This window comes from Podarcis raffonei, chromosome 6 (assembly GCF_027172205.1).
Source record: "Podarcis raffonei isolate rPodRaf1 chromosome 6, rPodRaf1.pri, whole genome shotgun sequence".
NCBI classification, from domain to species: Eukaryota; Metazoa; Chordata; class Lepidosauria; order Squamata; family Lacertidae; genus Podarcis; species Podarcis raffonei.
The window spans coordinates 96,360,747-96,380,546 of record NC_070607.1 but is presented as its reverse complement, the minus strand read 5'-3'; the positions used below and the strand labels follow the sequence as shown (position 1 = coordinate 96,380,546).

Below are 19,800 nucleotides of genomic sequence, written 5' to 3'. Positions count from 1 at the left end.
CCCCTGACACCAGTTTAAGATTCTAGCCTTACTCCACCTCTTCCTCTGTTCCTTCCTTCTCTGGGTCCGCCTGCTAGTCGGAGTCTCAGCCCTCCTAGACTCCTCTGACGCTGAGTCCCCTGACTCTTCTCCCTCCCTCCTTCGGGCTTTCGGACCTGGCTCCCAATCCGGGTTTTCTGCTGTCCCGCGCTCCTCCGCATTTGAACTTGGCGCGCGCGCGCAGCCTCCCACTTTCCTTCTGACCGTTACACTTGTGTCACTGCTCCCTCTTTCGGGGAGGCTAGCTGGACCTGGCCTTCCCTCCGTTTCCCCACTTCCCGATGGGGGCGTGGTTACCCCTGACTCATCTTCTCTCCCCGCTGGAGGAGAGCCTGGTCCTGACTCATGTGACTCTTCCCCCCCACTGTGCTCTGGTGGGGGAACTGGTCCTGATCCTCCGCTGCTCCCTTGGGAGTCCCCTCTGGTCCCTTGTTTATGGAGCGTCCCCCCTGGGACCCCCCTCGCCCTTACCATAGGCGTCCCCTTCTGGGAATCTTCTGATTCGCTGGAGAAGCTCATGGAATCTCTCGGGTCACTGTCATATTCCCCTACGCTCCCCTCGGATTCCTCTCCTCCGCTCTCTATTTGCTCTCTCCCCTGCTCTTCTGCTCCTGAGCCTCTGACAACACAGCATACCCATTTATCCAAAACAAACTAAAGAAAATCACCACAACACTAGAAAGGTTCTCACAGTCCATGCGTGAAGCATGGAAGGAAAACGTAGGCAAACTGTCCCCCTCCCCACTAACCCCCCCCCCGGCTCATCACCCAATATTCCATCATGCAGCACAAAACTTCCAAATAAAGACTTGCCAAGCCAAAGGCTAATGCCGCTTAGCAGACTCCTAAAAAAAAATTACAAACCCTTATCATTTTCATCCCCCAAAAGTTTTTGATTTGAGTTTCCACTGAAATGAGGCTGCATTTTAATGTTGTACTTAATCTTGTTTTTAAGTTGTATTTTAATCAATTGTTTTTACCTGGTGTTAGCCGCCCTGAGCCCAGTCTTGGCTGGGGAGGGCGAGGTATAAATAAATTTTATTATTATTATTATTATTATTGACACAAGAAATGCAAGACAAACTAAGGGACACCCGAATACCCTGGCTAACACACCACCAGCTACATGCCTTCTTAAACAATGCAGTAGTAAATTCAGCAGCCACTAGGTCCTTGACCACCTTCGGAAACCTTCTCCTGACAGCAAAGGGACATGGCAAGGGGATGCCATTGCATTCCCAATATACAAAATACTGCTCCAGAATCCCACAACCTGCATTGATACAATCAAAAAACAATGGGAGCACAGCACAGGCTACAAAATAAACCCCACGCAATGGACTAGAATGTGGTCTAAACCTTCCTTTTTTAAAAAACAAATTTAATTTTTAAAATTTTTTTTTACCGGCAACCAAAACACAAACAGTGGAAACCCCCAGGCAGCTGATACATTGGGTATACATAATCAATAATAACATATTCAAATCATGTACAGTGATCACATTATAAGAACAATAAAAAAATGAGAGCAGGAGGATGCCCCATCAGAGTTCCTTAATGAATACGAATGTTTTGTGGGAGCTTCAACAAGAAATACATGCCGTTCTCAAAAAGACTGAGGGGAAACTGGTCCGTCCCCCCTCGTGCATTTAAAGTAGGTTTTGCTCAATAAAAGAATGCATCTGAGTAGGGTTGCCATATTTTGAAGAGCAAAAAAGAGGACACATTTGTCAACTTCTACTGTTAACAATAGATCGCTGTGACGACTCTCATGTTACACGACTGTGAAAAAGAGTGTGTATCCTGGGAAAAGATGACACATGGCAACCCTACATCTCAGTCATTAAAATGGACAAGGAGAAAGCATAGCAGATTTCTCTGAATGGGCAGGATACTGGCAGTCTCCACCCAGCGGCAGATTAAGAGGCTGCAGGCAGATGTGCAGGATGGAGAAGACGTCGCTGGAAGACAGTTGTCTTCCACTGATGTTGCAGAAAATATCCCATAGAATCTCGGCTGTAATGCAAACACATTCCTGGGTCTCTGCATTCAGAAGGTGCACAATGTGTGTGTGCGTGCGCGTGTGCATGCGTGCGTGCGTGCGTGCGTGCGCGTGCATGGGGGCGGGTGGTAGAGATAGAGAGAGGTATTTTTTTTAATGCCCCTTTTTTAAAAAAAGAAAGAAATGCAAATGTGAAAAAGCAAAGGAAACAAAGAATAAGAAATTTAAACCATAAAGTGCCACAGTCTGGAAGGATGAAAGTACAAAAACAGAGGGGTCGGATCCAGCTAAGCTGGTGTGCCAGCAGAAGCCAGTGTAATAATAATAATAATAATAATAATAATAATAATAATAGTAATAATAATAACAACAACAACATTTATTTATACCCCACCCTCCCCGGCCAGAGCCAGGCTCAGGGCGGCTAACACCAATAAAATCACAATAAAAACATAATAGGGGGAAACGCCACCAATTTAAAATACAGGTTAAAATGCAATTTAAAATGCAGCCTCATTTTAAAAGTAGCCCATAGGTCAAAACCGTAAGGGGAGGGAAACGTAAGGGTCAGACTGAGTCCAAACCAAAGGCCAGGCGGAACAGCTCTGTCTTGCAGGCCCTGCAGAAAGATGTCAAGTCCCGCAGGGCCCTAGTCTCTTGTGATAGAGCATTCCACCAAGTCGGGGCCAGTACTGAAAAGGCCCTGGCCCTAGTTGAGATCAACCTAACCACCTTGAGACCTGGGACCTCTAAAATGTTGTCATTTGTGGACCTTAAGGTCCTCCGCAGGGCATACTGGGAGAGGCAGTCCTGTAGGTACGTGGGTCCTAGGCTGCATAGGGCTTTGAAGGTCAAAACCAGCACCTTAATCCTGACCCTGTGCTCCACCGGGAGCCACACAAGCATAATAGGACTCCCCACACTTTCCAAATTGGCTCTAGGGCATCTGGGAAACCCCCAGATCAGCACACAGTTGTGGGGCGGGGAAGAGAGGAGAAACTGTTCCAACAGGAAAGCTGAAATTGCGACGATGGAACAATTGGAAGAGAATGACCCCAATTTCCTTCCTGGGTTTTGGATTCCACCCATGGGGTGACTTTGGGCCCAGAGGAGTAGCGTGGGCAGGGGGAGCTGCCAGGAGATGATGGGCCCTCACATTGCCATCCCCCATCGGTGAGGAAGGCGGGCAGATGGCGAGATTCGTGGTGGCACCCCAGCCTCAGGAGGCACCGATTAGGGGGCACAATACTTTCCTTGCCCCGGGCGCTTGGCAATCCATGCTACGCCACTGTTTGGGCAGTCCGCTTCTCTCAACATGAACTAGCTCACAGGGTTGTTGTGAAGATAAAATGGAACTGTGGGGAGGCAGGCACTCCTTGGAAGAAAGATGGTAGAGGAATGAAATAAACAGCAATATTGGGGAGGTTGGATTTACACCAGGGGCAACCCTTTCGCTAGGCAGTGTGAGGCAACCACTTCAGGCAGCAGATGTGGGGTGGTGGCTGTGAAGGGGGAAAGCTGTGGGTCTCACGCCACCTATCCAAGACCCCCAAAGCTGACCCTCAAGTGCAGAGGAAGCAGGCGGTGTTGAAGACCCAACTTCCAGCTGGGACACCTTTGGGAAACGGAATTACGGGGAGTGCTGTTTGCGAAGCATCTGACCTCAGAGTATAGGAATTTGTGGCACAAATCATAAATGCAAGCAGGTCAAATGGGGGGAAAAACATACATGAGACCCTTGATATCAGGATTGTGGGTTTGAGCCCCCCATTCAGCCAAAGATTCCTACATTGCAGAGGGTTGAACGAGATGGACTCCCAGGGTCCCTTCCAATTCTATGCTCAAAGTGCCTTTGGAAGAAGCTGCTTTGACCCCTCCGGTATGTTTGACTGATTGTACTATTGTACTACCAACCTTACTGTATGCTTGTGAAACATGGACCACTTATAAACCCCATCTCCAACTCCTTGAAAGATTCCATCAATGGTGTCTCCGGAAATTTTTACACATCACTTGGGAAGACAGGCAAACTAATGCCAGAGTACTGGAAGAAGCAAAGATCACCCGTGTTGAAGCAATGATTCTTCAACATGGACTGCTCATGTTGTGTGGATGCCTGATTATCATCTTCCAAAGCAACTACTCTATTCTGAACTTAAAAATGGAAAGCGTAATGCTGGTGGTCAACAAAGAGGTTTAAAGACTCTCCCAAGGCAAATCTAAAAAAATGTAGTATAAACACCAACAATTGGGAAACACTGGCCTGCGAGCGCTCCAGTTGGAGAACAGCCTTTACCAAAGGTGTCCTGGGCTTTGAAGACACTCAAACTCAGGACACAAGGGAGAAACGTGCTAAGAGGAAGGCACAATTGGCAAATGCACACCGTGATCAACTCCCGCCCTGAAACCAATGTCCCCACTGTGGAAGGATGTGTGGATCCAGAACTGGCCTCCACAGTCACTTACGGACTCATTGTTAAAACCATGTTTATGGAAGACCATCTTACTTGGCTACGATTGATCGCCAAAGAAGACAAAGAGTTTGACTGATTATTTGCAACTGTTTTTCTGATGATTCTTTTATTCTATGAGATTTATGTTGTATCTGGGGCGTTCCATTACGTTCTCGTTATTTATCATTTGTGAGCGGATTTGTGATTCGTGTGAGTGAAAAGCAGCACAGAAATATAATAACCGAAATGAAAGAGGCAGCTGTTGCACCATCAGTACAGTGTGGATAGTACGACTTCCATGGAGGAGTCATGATTATTTGAGACACTGACTCTCTTTGAACAGATAGGACTGGCTTTAATAGAATCTAATGCTGGAATATTTGCAGGCAGGGTTGCCAAGGAAAGCCCCTGCAGCAGTTCTTAGCAGGAAGGTTTAAAGACGCCAGACCGGGAGTAAGGCAGGCCGCTGGTTCTGGGTGCAGCTCAGCAAAGCAGGAGGGAAATTGGCTCCCAGAGGCCTACAGGGAGGGCGTTGCGTGATTGAGGTGCATAATCCCAAGCTCGTTTCCAGGAACTACAGGGGGAAATCCTCGTCCGTGGGGATGTTGAGAACGATATCCATATCTGGGGTGCACCTGGAAGGAAAAAGCAAAGGGCAAATCAGAGGAGAGGAAGCGCAAATGTCTGAGGCAGAAAAGAAGGGCAGAAGAGCAGCAGCAAAACTGCCATTTCCCTTGTCTCTTTCACAAAATAGAAGTCTTCATGCAGCGCAGTAAAAACTATAGGACTAGCTCCCCTGGGAGGCAGTGATGGCCTGGATGGCTTTAAAAGAGGATTAGACAAGACTGTGAAGGAGGAGAGGGCTCTTGAAGGCTACTGGGAGTCATTTTGGACTCACAGCTGTCCATGGAGGCCCAGGTCAACTCTGTGTCCAGGGCAGCTGTTTACCAGCTCCATCTGGTACGCAGGATGAGAGCCTACCTGCCCACAGACTGTCTCGCCAGAGTGGTACATGCTCTAGTTATCTCCTGCTTGGACTACTGCAATGCACTCTACGTGGGGCTACCTTTGAAGGTGACCCGGAAACTACAACTAATCCAGAATGCGGCAGCTAGACTGGTGACTGGGAGCGGCCACCGAGACCACATAACACCAGTCTTGAAAGACCTACATTGGCTCCCAGTACGTTTCCGAGCACAATTCAAAGTGTTGGTGCTGACCTTTAAAGCCCTAAACGGCCTCGGTCCAGTATACCTGAAGGAGCGTCTCCACCCCCATCGTTCAGTCCGGACACTGAGGTCCAGCACCGAGGGCCTTCTGGCGGTTCCCTCACTGCGAGAAGCCACGTTACAGGGAACCAGGCAGAGGGCTTTCTCGGTTGTGGCACCCGCCCTGTGGAACGCCCTCCCACCAGATGTCAAAGAGAAGAACAACTACCAGACTTTTAGAAGACATCTGAAGGCAGCCCTGTTTAGGGAAGCTTTTAATGTTTGATGTATTACAGTATTTTAATATTTTTTTGGAAGCCGCCCAGAGTGGCTGGGGAATCCCAGCCAGATGGGTGGGGTGTAAATAATAAATTATTATTATAACTAGCCAAGATGGCTCTGCTCTGCCTCCACATTCGGAGGCAGTGATGCTTCTAAATGCCAGTCACTGGAAAGCACAGGAGGGGAGGGGGCTCAGATCCTGCTTGCAGGTTTCTCACACATATCTGGGTGGCCTCTGTGAGAACAGGATGCAGGACTCGATTAGGGCTGGGCGATATATCGATATGTCGAGGGTCAATTTCGTCCGGGGGGTCCGGCACACTTCCTTTGCGCTCTGGTCTTCCCCCCTGGGACCTTTGACTCAGCAGAGCTTGTAAAACACAGCGGAAGCAGAAGCAGAAACGTTCTTCGTGTGAAGGCAATAACTCAGGCTGAAACGCAGCAGTCTCCTTATCTTAAAGTCTTTATTCCTTAGCAAAACACAACATCTATAAATCTCCTGGCGACAGTTCGCCCATGTTGCTCCTTTCTCCACGGAGCTAACACGCACACTGTAAGAACACAGTAAACCACTCCCTTCAGTGTTCTAAGCCCGCCCTCAGAATGTGAGGCGTCATCACTCAGAACTCTTAACCCTGTAAGTTCTGAGCCTCTCCTAACACGATATACCGTCCAAAACTGGTTTCATAATTTCAGACCTGGCAACACATGCCAAAATCACAATGTGGTGGAAACCGTGAAGCCAGCCAATGCTTCTCTCAATTCCTGCTGCCCTTGTTCAACTCTGCCGGCCCAGCTCTCCCCTGCCTCATGTAGGGGGGCAGCGAATCACAAGAGCAGGAGCCGGCAAAAATCAAGATGCAGGAAAAACCATGAAGGCAGCCAAAGTCTCTACATAGCTCCACCTTATTTCAGACATTGTGCTATATCGTTATACAGTGGTACCTCGGGTTACATAAGCTTCAGGTTACAGACGCTTCAGGTTACAGACTCCGCTAACCCAGAAATAGTACCTCGGGTTAAGAACTTTGCTTCAGGATGAGAACAGAAATTGTGCGGCGGCGGCAGCAGGAGGCCCCATTAGCTAAAGTGGTGCTTCAGGTTAAGAACAGTTTCAGCTTAAGACGGGACCTCCGGAATGAATTAAATACTTAACCCGAGGTACCACTGTATATAGCAATGTTTAGCTGGTGATCTATCACGTTGTTGAAAACCAGATATTGCCCAGCCCTAGACTAGGATCTGCTTATGTCCTTGTGATTGGCAGCAGGAAGCTGGCAAGGAGGACAGGAACCAAAGTGGTCCCGTCAATTCTCATTGCCTAAAAACAGGGTCCCACAAGAGACTATGAAGCTGCAGACTCCTTTATTTCACCCTGTAACCTGCTAGAAAGCCGCCCTGCTTCTTCCTGCTTTTCAGTCCCTGGTGCAGCCCCTTGGCCAATGCAACGCATCACACCCCCCCCCCCAGGGCTTGCTCAGTGTGAAAGCATGGCCCAAAGTGTCCCCAGAATATGCTACTGCTTGGGACACAGGCTAAGGGACTTACTTGGGTCTACGGAGGAGGACGTCTTCAAAGATCACTTCCCGTGGATCCCCAGTGGAGTGATGGAGTGTGTTGAGGTTCTTGTGCAACGCGGCAACGTCTTTTACCAGTCCAGCAATTACCTGAAAGGAGAAAGAAGCAAGTCAGGGAGATGGGTGAAGTGGGTTCTAGCCCACGAAAGGTGACGCCATAACAAGCCCATGAGTCACTGAGGTGCCGCAAGACTTCTTGCTGCTGTTGTAACAACTCCTGCCCTTGCAGTCCGGCCCCAAACACTTCCTATTCCCCTGCTCCAAATTGCCTTCCCCCTCCACAGAGTTTTAAACACGTCGGGCTTCCAGATCAGAAGTTCACCGCTTACTCACAGGTAACTCTGAGGGTGCCCTATTGCTGCCTCCGCCGAGTCGTAGAGAAAACCTCTGCCTGAGTTTAGCTACCACCATCAGGCCGAGCCAGAGATGTGGAAGATTCTCTCCGTATGATGATCCAATTATTTTAGCTCCACCTTCAGTCTACACTCGGCTCAGCATCTCAGCCAACAATCCACCGGGGGTGGCATTTCATGTTCATCGCGAAAGATAGAACTCCCTCCCAAAGCGCCTCCATGCCAAAGACCAGCCTCCCCTCGTTCCAGCCCCAGTTGTGAGATCGTTTCCCAGGGATGTTGGGAGTAACGACCAGTCAGGGTGGAGTAACGACCAGGAACACTAAGCCCCTTCTCGGGACTCAGTCCACCTCGGAAGGTGCTGGACTCTCCTTCACTGGTTGGACGGTCATCTGTGAGGGATTCTTCAGCTGCGATTCCTGCATTGCAGGGGGTTGGACGAGATGGCCTTTGAGGTCCCTTCCGACTCCACAATTCTATGACAAGGAGTGTTGGGAGGTACCAGCTGGTACTCAAGGAAGACACCCCACCCCACCAAGGAGGAAGGCTCAGAGCCCAGAGATTGCTGGTGGGACCGGCAGAGGTCAGAGGAGCAAGGGTTGGATGCTGAAGGAGCAACAGGGTTTAGTGAGCAGGGAGAGCCGGTGACAGAGAGCAGTTCAGACTCTGAGGCTGAAGCAGAGGAGGGCAGAGATCAAGAGACTGCTGAAGAATCCAGGGAGTCTCCCTCTCCTGCTGAGACAAGCTCTTTCCTCCCCGCCCTGTCTCCAAGAGTACACAGGACAATGAGGAGGGCAAGACAGAGACCAAAGTTGCACAGATGCAGTTTGGGGCTGCTGGGACAGGAGGAGCCTTAGAAAGGGTGGAAAGCAGGGGCCGTCAGTCCTGCTCTATAGGGGCAAGACCTACTGGAAAGAGTTGCTGAGTTTTATGTTCACTTCCTTGAATAAAAAGTGAACTTCGCTGGCAACTGACTCTGCTTCATCTGGCTCCAGCCCTGACACCCCAGCCCAGCCATTGGCAGAATTCCCCGCCGAGCCATTTGCTGCCGTCCCCAAGCCTCTTGCCTCCTTTTGTTTGCTTATTTGTCTTTTCAGCTCCAAATTGTTCTTATCCATCTGGTGAAGGCCGTCCTGGTATTCCATCAGTTTCTTCTGCACAGAGAAAGGGGGAAATGCGATTTAGAAGCAAAGATGGACAAAGGATCCCAGAAGGCAACAAGAGGGTACCCTGAGCTCACGGAATGTGCGAGTTCCCAGAGGACAGTTCGACAGATTGCTTTGCCAAGCCGCACGCTGTGGCTCAATTGACACTCAAGCTGCCACTTGACTATCATAAATCAAATCATTTTTCAGAGGGCATGAATCTCCATGCCAGAGATTGGGGGGGCGGGGGCGGACTGACTATTCCTCCTGCACTTTCTGCTACAGTAGACAGAAGAGCATTTCCCAGATATTTTGAATTATATATGCATATATGTGTTAAGATGTGTTAAGAGGAACAGGCTGTTGTGTGTCACGTGCCTGCTTACATTCCAGCACAGCATGCTGGGAACTTCCGTTTGTGTATAAAAAGATAAAGGGACCCCTGACCATTAGGTCCAGTCATGGCCTACTCTGGGATTGCGGCGCTCATCTGGCTTTATTTGCCGAGGGAGCCGGCATACAGCTTCCGGGTCATGTGGCCAGCATGACTAAGACACTTCTGGCAAACCAGAGCAGCGCACGGAAATGCAGTTTACCTTCCCGCCGGAGTGGTACCTATTTATCTACTTGCACTTTGACGTGCTTTTGAACTGCTAGGTGGGCAGGAGCAGGGACCGAGCAACGGGAGCTCACCCCGACGCGGGGATTCGAACCACCGACCTTCTGATCGGCAAGTCTAGGCTCTGTGGTTTAACCCACAGCGCCACCCGTATAGCTTTTGCTTATGCTGTCTGCTTGGACATGAAGGGGAGAAGACATGTTTCTCCTTTGTCGTGATGCTGAATAAAATGCCTGTAAATACACTTTACACAGCCCCTAACCTGCCCTTCTGTTGCGAAGAGTTCTTATCTCTTCTGGCTTGCGTGCTCAGCTTCTGAAGGTTTCTGAAGCTCGGCTCGCAGTTACATGCTGATCCAAGGACCGGAATTCGCCCGGCTGCCGGCCGGTGGGCTGGAGCCAGCTGGGGGCCTGACAGTTGCCCCCGTTTCCTTGATCGCATCCCAACAACATGTACACAGTTGCCTTATCTTGCATTGGGTCATCGGTGGATCTAGGCCACTACTCTCTGGGCCTGGTGGCGGCCCAAACAGAAACGGCATGAGAAAACTGTGATCAGATCCCCTGACATTCTGCTTTTTACTTAAAAGCATCTGCCAAGGTTTGTGGGTTTGTTTGCAACAGCAACACCGGGGAAGGGAGCGTTTGAGAGTGTTCGCTCAAAGGCAGAGCATGTGCTCTGCATGCGAAAGGTTCCAGGTCAATCTACAAGTAGGACTGTGCCCTGTCTGAAAACCTCAAGAAAACTGCCTGTCGGAGGAAGACCACAATGAGCAAGATGGGCCAATAGTCTAACTGGGTCGCAGGGAGTTCTCTTCCCTCTCACTTGCTGCTGCCACACCTGTTGGCTCCGCTAACCTGTCTTGGCCCCTGTGGGCACTGCCCTGGAAACTCCCAATGTAGGGAAATAATTTACAAAAAAGTCCTCAAGGAAAATCTGCAACTTTGCTTTTTTCCACCATGGTAACAAGCTTGTAGCCCAGGAGAAGATCTCTCCGGACCTCTGGCTAAGTGAGGAAGCCCAGACACATTGCACAGAGAGTAGACAACCCCAACCAGCCCCACCCAGACCCATCCACTGGGCAAAGCACAGACAACCAGCCCTGCCCCACGGACCTCTGTAACGCGCTGCAAAAAGCGCTCCCGCTCCTTTTGCGCCTTCGTTGCCATATTATCCAGGTACTTTTTGAACACATCCTCCATCTCCTCCAGTTCGTCCTGGGGGCAGCAAAGCAGGAAAAGGGATCAAACCGGTACCCAAGGGGACCAGGGAGAAGAGTCGGTGGAAGAAGATTGGAAAAAGTTTAAAGACTATTTACAGAAATACTGTAAAATTAATGAATGTTAGAAAAATGTGGAAATGAAGTTATATGGCTTTAGTAGAAATGCTATAAGGAATTAAGTATAAATAGATTATTAGAGTATTAAAGGAAAAAATAAGGTTAGAATATGTTAAGATAATTATAGGATAGAAAACAGAGGAAGATGGAAAGGAATTGCTGAAACAATTAACAGAAATGGAATACAAAAAGGGAGGTGTGAGGAGGTCGCTGAAATAAGTGAATGAAAGATAAGATATTGAAATTGTTTGGTGTGTTTTAAACTGTTTTTATTTTGTTTTGTTAGTTTAATTGTATTGTTCATTTTGTTTTGTAGTGTTTAAATTGTTGGAAAAGTAATAAATATTATTATTATTTTTAAAAAACCAAACCGTTACCCAAGGGCTCTTTGCTGCCAGCCCCGCGCCCAAGAAGACAAGGCAGAGGCCAGCAAGGGCTCCCTCGGCTCACCTGTTGCTCTTCGTTCAGGTTTCGGACGCTGCGCATCAGAGAGGCTATCTGGACGGCTTTGACTGGGTACTCCTTGTCCATATAGGTTCTCAGGATGTTGAGCTCCTCCTGGAGAACGTGCACTTTGGCCTGCATGCGTTTCATCTCCTGATCCAGTTCTGGGGTGGGAGGAAGATGGCAAGGCAAGAGGAAGAAGATAAAAGCAAAAGTTGTTGTTGTTTCTATACTGCTTTATATTTTTAAGAAAAAATCTCAAAGCAGTTTACACCACATAAAAATGTCAAAGCAAAAAATCCAGAAGAAAACATTACTGAAGAAAGTCAAATATAAAGTATACAGTCAAAGCAACATAATTAACTCAAACATTGTCTTAAAGATTTCAAAATAAAAATTACAAAGGAGGTCAACTACAGAATACGTATTTAATACAAACAAAGTTAAGGAAAAAAATCTTAAACATTTCAAAAGAAAACGTTGCTAAATGAGGTCAAATATAAAATGCACATTTAAAACAGCAGAATTAACAAGAGAATAAAACATTCCTCTTCTCCCAGGCCTGTGGCTAATTAAAACAATCTATGGTATTTAAAACTGTGTGCGTAGCAGGGGATTGTTTGCATTTGTTACTATGATTTGTATTTTTCTGTTTTCTGCTAACTTTCCACTACAGCTAAATCCAAAGATCTCCTTGGGTTTACTGGTTTGAGCTCCTTCTCTGCCCCACCCAGCTGGGAGCAGGCAGGGTATCTGAGATCGCGTGCTGCTTACTTCCCAAATTCTTCTCCACCGTTTTCTCTGCTGCCGCAAGATCTGCTTTTGCTACACCAGCCTGGTTCTGACTTGAGTCCCGAAGAGATCGGATGATTGTCTGCAGAGACAGGAGCAAAAGGCACCAGTTCTTGGGACTACCAAGAACCAAAGCTAGTTCATGAACCACTTGCAGCTCCTAGTTTGTACAGAAAAGTCAATCGGGATTCCATAGGGTGGGTGCCACTACTGAGAAGGCCCTCTGCAGTGACGGTAGGATGGAGTACGCAGCAGAAACTGAAAGCTCCTGGAGAAAATATTTTTAAAGACGGATTTCTCACTCTGAAGAACAAGTATCAGGAAGCAAAGAATACCGGCCTGAAGCCTGATTGCATCTTGGAGACTAGATTTAATTGAAGCAGAAAGGAATAGATGAGAGGAAGACTTTGGTAGCATTTACTCCCACCTCCCCGTTGCAGACGTAATCTCAAATGTGCCAAGCTACATTCTAAAGGGTTTCCCCAAGCTATGGACAAGCTACCAAAGACGGTGGAGTGAAAGGGAGAACCCCAACACACTAAGATAGTTTTGAGGACTGAAAGAGAAAGAGAGGGACAAACAGTGGAGCTAGTTTGTACAGAAAAGTCAATTGGGAAGAAATCCAAAAGGATCCCTCCAAACCGGGTGGCTGGGGATTAGAATGGCCATGTAAGCAAGTGTCAAGCAATGCAGGTTGGGGAAAAAATATCCCAACTTCCCAAAGTTACTCCTGGAGTCTGAACTAGTGGTGACTGGCCAGGGCAAGTGCCTGGGAGTCATAGTGGAAAGCTTGATGGAAAGGACAACCGCAGTTTGCAACAGATGTGAAAAAGTCAAAATCTATGTTGGGGTTGTTGGGAAAGGGACTGAAAATAAAACTGCCAATATCACAATGCCAATATCTGTGGTGCACTACGTAAATTGGATTTTATAATACTTCAGAGCGAATAACACAAAACAAAATATTTAAAACATGCACAGCATTCAGGATTAACACTCACTGTGCTCAGTGGGGATTACTGCCTAGAAAGTGTGTTAAAGATTGCAAGCAAAATTGTTGGACTTCTTATCCAATGATTTCGGTTGCATAAGATTGCACTAAGACTGTTTTCCATAGCGATAGGTTTCACTGCCTCAGAATGCTTGTGAACGTTCCATGACATCACAGCAGGCTGGCCAATAAATTGCAGGCGGGCAATTTATAATCTAATTGTATGAACTTCAACCGCTCCTAGATATATGGGAAGAGCTGTTAAGTCAGTGGCAGAGAACACGCTTCACTTGCAAAAAGTTCCATATTGAACTCCTGTCTGGGAAAGACTCCTACCTGAAACCCTGGGAAGTCACCGCTAGTCAAGACAATCCTGTGCTAGATGGACCGTTGCAGGGGGCTGGAATAGATGGCCTTTGGGTGTCCTCTCCAAATTTACTATACTACGATTCTATGACCAATACTCTAACTCAGTATCAGGCAGCTTCCTACGTTTTTAGAAGCATAGAGAAGCTGTTTAGTTCAAGCAAAAGGCTGGGATTCAGGAACTTCCTTTCCGTGTCAATTATTGCCAGGTACAGCCACATGGCGGGACGCGCGTGGCGCTGTGGTCTAAACCACAGAGCCTAGGACTTGCCGATCAGAAGGTCAGCGGTTCGAATCCCCCGCAACGGGGTGAGCTCCCGTTCCTCGGTCCCAGCTCCTGCCAACCTAGCAGTTCGAAAGCATCTCAGAGTGCAAGTAGATAAATAGGTACCGCTCCAGTGGGAAGGTAGACAGCGTTTCTGTGTGCTGCTCTGGTTTGCCAGAAGCAGCTTAGTCATGCTGGCCACATGACCCGGAAGCTGTACGCCGGCTCCCTTGGCCAATAAAGCGAGATGAGCGCCACAACCCCAGAGTTGGCCACTACTGGACCTAATGGTCAGGGGTCCCTTTACCTTTACCTACAGCCACATGGCCCTGACACAGAGCGATTCAGGTATCTAAGGCAGCTTCCTGACTACACCAGCCTTACCCTAAACATGTCGTACTGCTGGAGAAGGCCCCTGGCCTGGACGACGGTGTCTGCATCCATCTCCTTGATCTCCTCCATCAGCGCCCGGTTTTTCTCCAGGAGAAAGTTGGAATGGCGTTTTATTTCTTCCAAGCTGTTTGTCTTGTGCTTGATAAACCGCTGGGAAATTTTTGGAAGGAAGGGGTTACCAAACAGCTCACCTCTTCTTCTTCTTTTTTAAAAATATATTTTTATTGAACAATTTTAACAAAACAAATTATCAATCAACGAATATATCCAATTACATTCCCCCCTTTTTATTCCCTCCCATTCCTCCCTCTCCCACCCTCCTATAACTTCTCGCAGCTCCCCTCTCTGATTTGTTTGCACATATTATTCTCTGCATGTTAAAAAGTTGTGCATATCATTACCTTATCCTATGTTCTACTAATAAATTTGTGAATGTTTATTCAAAACCTGCCAAGGAATCCAAGTCCTTTTGTTGTCTTTATAAATAGTTTGTAAAAAGTTCCCATTCTTCCTTAAAGTCACAGTTGTCTTTCTCTCGTAGTTTATATGTTAACTTTGCCAATTCCGCATAGCTCATCAGTTTTTCTTGCCACTGTTCTTTCGTTGGGACTTCCTTGTTCTTTTCAGCTCAAATCTTCTTAACGCCACCCAAAACCGGAGGATGCCAGCAGTCTAAGAATGCTGCAACCCTCCCACGCCCTTTTGCACTGTCGTGGAAACTGCACAACTGGTTCCCGTCGCCAAATTTGGAGTTTCTGGTCAGAAATGCAGAAATCAAATCTACACCCGATTCTGGGCACACCCCAAGGCTTTTACCAGACTACATGGAGTCCTGTGTCCAGGACCGCAGTTTCAGAAGGATATTGACAAGCTGGAAGGTGTGCAGAGGAGGGCGACTGAGATGGTCAAGGGTCTGGAAACCAAGCCTGCTGAGGAACGGTTGAGGGAGTTGGGTATGAGAGCCAGTGTGGTGTAGTGGTTAAGAGTGACAGACTCGTAATCTGGTGAACCGGGTTCGCGTCTCCGCTCTTCCACATACAGCTGCTGGGTGACCTTGGGCTAGTCACACTTCTCTCAAGTCTCTCAGCCCCACTCACCTCACAGAGTATTTGTTGTGGGGGAGGAAGGGAAAGGAGAATGTTAGCCGCTTTGAGACTCCTTAAAGGGAGTGAAAGGCGGGATATCAAATCCAAACTCTTCTTCTTCTTCTATGTTTAGCCTGGAAAAGAGGAGGCTGAGAGGAGATAGAATAGCCACCTTCAAATATCTGAAGGGCTGTCACATGGAATGAGCTTGTTTTCTGCTGCTCTGGGGGGTAAGCCCTGAACCAATGGATTAAAATTATAAGGAAGGAGATTCCAACAAAACATTACAAAGAACTTTCTGAGGGTTAGAAGAAGAAGAAGAAGAGTTTGGCTTTGATATCCCGCTTTATCACTACCTGAAGGAGTCTCAAAGCGGCTAACATTCTCCTTTCCCTTCCTCCCCCACAACAAACACTCTGTGAGGTGAGTGGGGCTGAGAGACTTCAGAGAAGTGTGACTGGCCCAAGGTCACCCAGCAGCTGCATGTGGAGGAGCGGAGACGCGAACCCGGTTCCCCAGATTAGGAGACTACCGCTCTTAACCACTACACCACACTGGCTCTCTTTATTTTGGAAAAACGGAAAGTTAGCGCTGTTCGACAGTGGAATGCTCTCCCTCGAAGGTGGTGGACTCTTTATCACTGGAGATTTCTAAGCAGAGGCTTGATGCCCATCTGTTATGGGTTCGTTAGTTGTGCTTCCAGCATTGCAGGGGGCTGGAGCAGATGATGCTTGGGGTCCCTTCTAACTCTACAATTCTATGTTTCTGGACCATCCCTATGTCTGCATCAGCAGCACCTGATGCCACAGTTTCAACGCAGGGTATCGCTTTATGTACCTGAATGATTCTGATATTCTCCAGTCTCTTGGCCCGGGCCATTTCCTTTGTCATATTTAAATTCCAAGTGGACTTCTGTCGCATAGAGGGCATCATTCTCACAACCGTTCTTGCAGTCGTTGCCCATTCTGAAACAGAAAAGCGGCATTAATTCGTTTTGGGTAAAGCACTCAGTTTACAGCTGCTGGGGACAACATGGCAGAGAAGGGGAGAAAGTGCTGAAAGTTTCTCCAGCCTAGAAGAGTTTGGGGTAGCAAGCAACTCCTCCTCCTCCGCCCAGGGGCCGGAGTCCAGGCACACAAGCAAAACCTTTCCCAACCTATTTTCTTCTCTTTCGGCTTTTCTGGAGAACCGACACCCCCTTTCTTCTTCAAGTCCTTTGATGGCGAAATTGGAGGCATGTTTAATTTCAGTGCGGACTTCCGTGCCACATTGTCTCTTTGCCATTTGCTGTAATCCTAAAGGCGACACAAGAAAGGGACAGGCTCATATGGAGAAAGCAGACAATATTCAGCAGAAGAACACCCTTAAGACAAAAAACAAACAAACAAAAGGCCCTAAAAGCAAATGTATCCCTGGGCATGTGCAGAGTGCCTTTCTGTTTGTGAAGCAAACTGTTCCTTGCCTGTCTGAAGAGAGTGTAATCTAGTGTTCCGCACCTCAGCCTATTCCCCTAGAATAGCAGGGGACCCACAAAGGCTCTGCTTCTTTTCACAAATAGCTGGTAGTCATTCAACTGTGAGAAAGCTCAAGGGAGACCAACATATGCAATGACCTACTGGTTATATAAGGGATAAGGTGATCTCTCAAACATAGGACCTTATAGGTTCATATCAACACCTTGAATGTTTTTATGCCACCAATCTTATGCAGGTAATTAAGAAATCATCTTTCTGCAATTTCCAATTCTATTTTTTTTATTGTGTATAGATATTCCTGCAAAATGCTTTGATATCTATTTTATTTATGCACTTATTAAATTTGCATACCGCCTTTCATCCGAAGATCCCAGGGTGGTTGATAACAGAAGACAAAATGAGAGTTCAAAATACATAATAAAACAAAAACAAAATACGTAATAAAACGAATCCTTAATCGCTCTCTTACAACACATTTTATACAGTATTCCATGGTATAACTGTATGCAAGTACTTTTAGAAATATATATGTAAATACATTCGGGGGAGAAAGAAGTGTGGGTAAACTGGATTTAGTTGTTTTATTGTTATTTATTGGGCCAATTAGTCACTTTGTTTACAAAATGCAAACTCACAGCGACTTACAATATAGTTGCCGTACTGTTTTGTAAAATTGCCCCCTCCCCACTTTCTGGGACTCACAGTTTGTCTTATGGAGCTGATGAGGCTCTTGGGGAAGATAGTTGGACTCTGGAAAGCCATCTTTGGAGCAGGTGGCCAGGCGGGAGGGAAGGAAGTCAGTAAGCTCTAAAGAGCCAAAGAAGAAAAGTGGAGAATAATAATAAGAAATTATTATTTATACCCTGCCCATCTGGCTGGGTTTCCCCAGCCACTCTGGGCAGCTTCCAGCAAAACACTAAAATTCAATAACCTATTAAACATTCAAAGCTTCCCTAAACAGGGCTGCCTTCAGATGTCTTCCAAAAGTCTGGTAGTTGTTGTTCCCTTTGACATCTGGTGGGAGGGAGTTCCACAGGGTGGGTGCCACCACTGAGAAGGCCCTCTGCCTGGTTCCCTGTAGCTTTGCTTCTCACAATGAGGGAACTGCCAGAAGGCCCTCAGAGCTGGACCTCAGTGTCCGGACTGAACGATGGGGGTGGAGACGCTCCTTCAGGTATACTGGACCGATGGGCATTTAGGGCTTTCAAGGTCAGCACCAACACTTTGAATTGTGCTCGGAAACGTACTGGGAGCTGATAAAGATCTTTCAGGACTGGTGTTATGTGGTTTCGGCAGCCGCTCCCAGTCACCAGTCTAGCTGCCTCATTCTGGATTAGTTGTAGTTTCCAGGTCACCTTCAAAGGTAGCCCCACATAGAGCACATTGCAGTAGTCCAAGCGGGAGATAACCAGAGCATGCACCACTCTGGCGAGGCAGTCTGTGGGCAGGTAGGGTCTCATCCTGTGTATCAGATGGAGCTGATAAACAGCTGCCCTGGAACACAGAATTGACCTTGACCTCCATGGACAGCTGTGTGTCCAAAATGACTCCCAGGCTGCGCACCTGGTCCTTCAGGGGCACAGTTACCCCATTCAGGACCAGGGAGTCCCCCACACCTGTCCGCTCCCTGTCCCCCCAAAACAGCACTTCTGTCTTGTCGGGATTCAACCTCAATCTGATGTGAACCTCAATAATGATGTGATTATATATGTTTAAATGGAAAATTAATAAAAATTATTTTAGTAATAATAATAATAATAATAATGGTTATGATGATGACGACGACGACAGTAATAATAATAATGATAATAATAATAATAAATATTAAAAATTAAATTAAATTAAAATTAAATAATAATAAAATATTGAATGGCCCTTTTCGGGACCAAGCGCAGCCTCCCCGCTTGTTCTCCTGGACCTTTGGATCCCGTTGACCTGCCGGGCTCCAGTCGTGTCTCCCGCCAGCGCCGCTCCCCCTCAGGGATAGACTGCCCCTGGCCAGGGAGGCTCCACGCGGCCTTTACCTGCTGCCGCTCCCCGTCGCGCTTTCCCCGAGCCTCCCGCGTCTCCTAGCAACCGGCGCGGCCGGCCGCCGTCTCCATGGCGACCGAGGGAAGTACGGAAGCCGAGCCGGGGTGGCTGAGCCTAGCGGGGGGACCGTCCGCAAAGTACGACACGCTCTCGGAAGCGTTGCGCACCCTAAAGAGCAATCGGTGTGGAAAGGCTCTCCTCATCCTCCCTGCCAGCAAACCCTTTGGAAACATTTAATGCTGTATCTGAGATTTCGGCTTCCCTCTTTCGCGCTCCCCGCAGAATTCTTCGCCTCCCGGGATCGGGTACTTTATGGACGGTCCCTAGAGGTAAGGAAAGCCCCGCCCCGGCAGTGGCCACGCCTCCGCCCTCCAGCATTCCGCGCATGCGCGATCGCCCTTTCGCACAAGTGCGTTTCTCGAGGTCGTGCGGCCGGTTGCAGACGCTGCAAAAGCGTCTTATTGTATGTTCGTTTGTCTGTTTCCCCGCTCTCTCCTCTGCAAAGCAAATTGCACCGAAGGAAACGCCTTGTCTTCTTAAGTTGCAGCCCCATATTTCCCCACCCCGTTAAGTAGAAAGCTGCTCTATGTTGAGTCAGGCTGCTGCTCAATTTAGCTCTGTATAGACAGCGTCTTAAAAAGCAGAGACATCACCTTGCCAACAAAGGTCCGTACAGTTAAAGCTCTGGTTTTCCCAGTAGTGATGTAGGGAAGTGAGAGCTGGACCATAAAGAAGGCTGATCGCCGAAGAATAGATGCTTTTGAATTCTGGTTCTGGAGGAGACTCTTGAGAGTCCCATGGACTGCAAGAAGATCAAACCTCTCCATTCTGAAGGAAATCAGCCCTGAGCGCTCACTGGAAGGACAGATCCTGAAGCTGAGGCTCCAAGACTTTGGCCACCTCATGAGAAGAGAAGACTCCCTGGAGAAGACACTGATGTT

General features: G+C 47.8%; 1 protein-coding gene across 3 annotated transcripts; it reads right to left on the bottom strand.

Annotated features, from left to right (window-relative positions):
• Window positions 1-4,828: 4,828 nt before the first annotated feature.
• On the bottom strand, window positions 4,829-18,947 carry C6H20orf96 (chromosome 6 C20orf96 homolog). 3 transcript variants are annotated; one of them, XM_053394660.1, is made up of 11 exons: window positions 18,853-18,947; window positions 17,531-17,635; window positions 16,510-16,648; window positions 16,191-16,318; window positions 14,260-14,418; window positions 12,236-12,335; window positions 11,468-11,625; window positions 10,794-10,895; window positions 8,982-9,068; window positions 7,533-7,651; window positions 4,829-5,129 (listed from the first exon to the last, which is right to left on the bottom strand). In XM_053394660.1, exons 2-11 carry the CDS (start codon window positions 17,588-17,590, stop codon window positions 5,069-5,071), a joined length of 1,113 nt encoding a protein of 370 aa, XP_053250635.1. In that variant the 5' UTR covers window positions 17,591-17,635; window positions 18,853-18,947; the 3' UTR covers window positions 4,829-5,068. The 3 variants fall into 3 exon arrangements, with proteins under 3 accessions (XP_053250635.1, XP_053250638.1, XP_053250636.1); XM_053394663.1 differs by lacking the exon at window positions 18,853-18,947 and adding an exon at window positions 18,747-18,821; XM_053394661.1 differs by lacking the exon at window positions 14,260-14,418.
• Window positions 18,948-19,800: the final 853 nt, after the last annotated feature.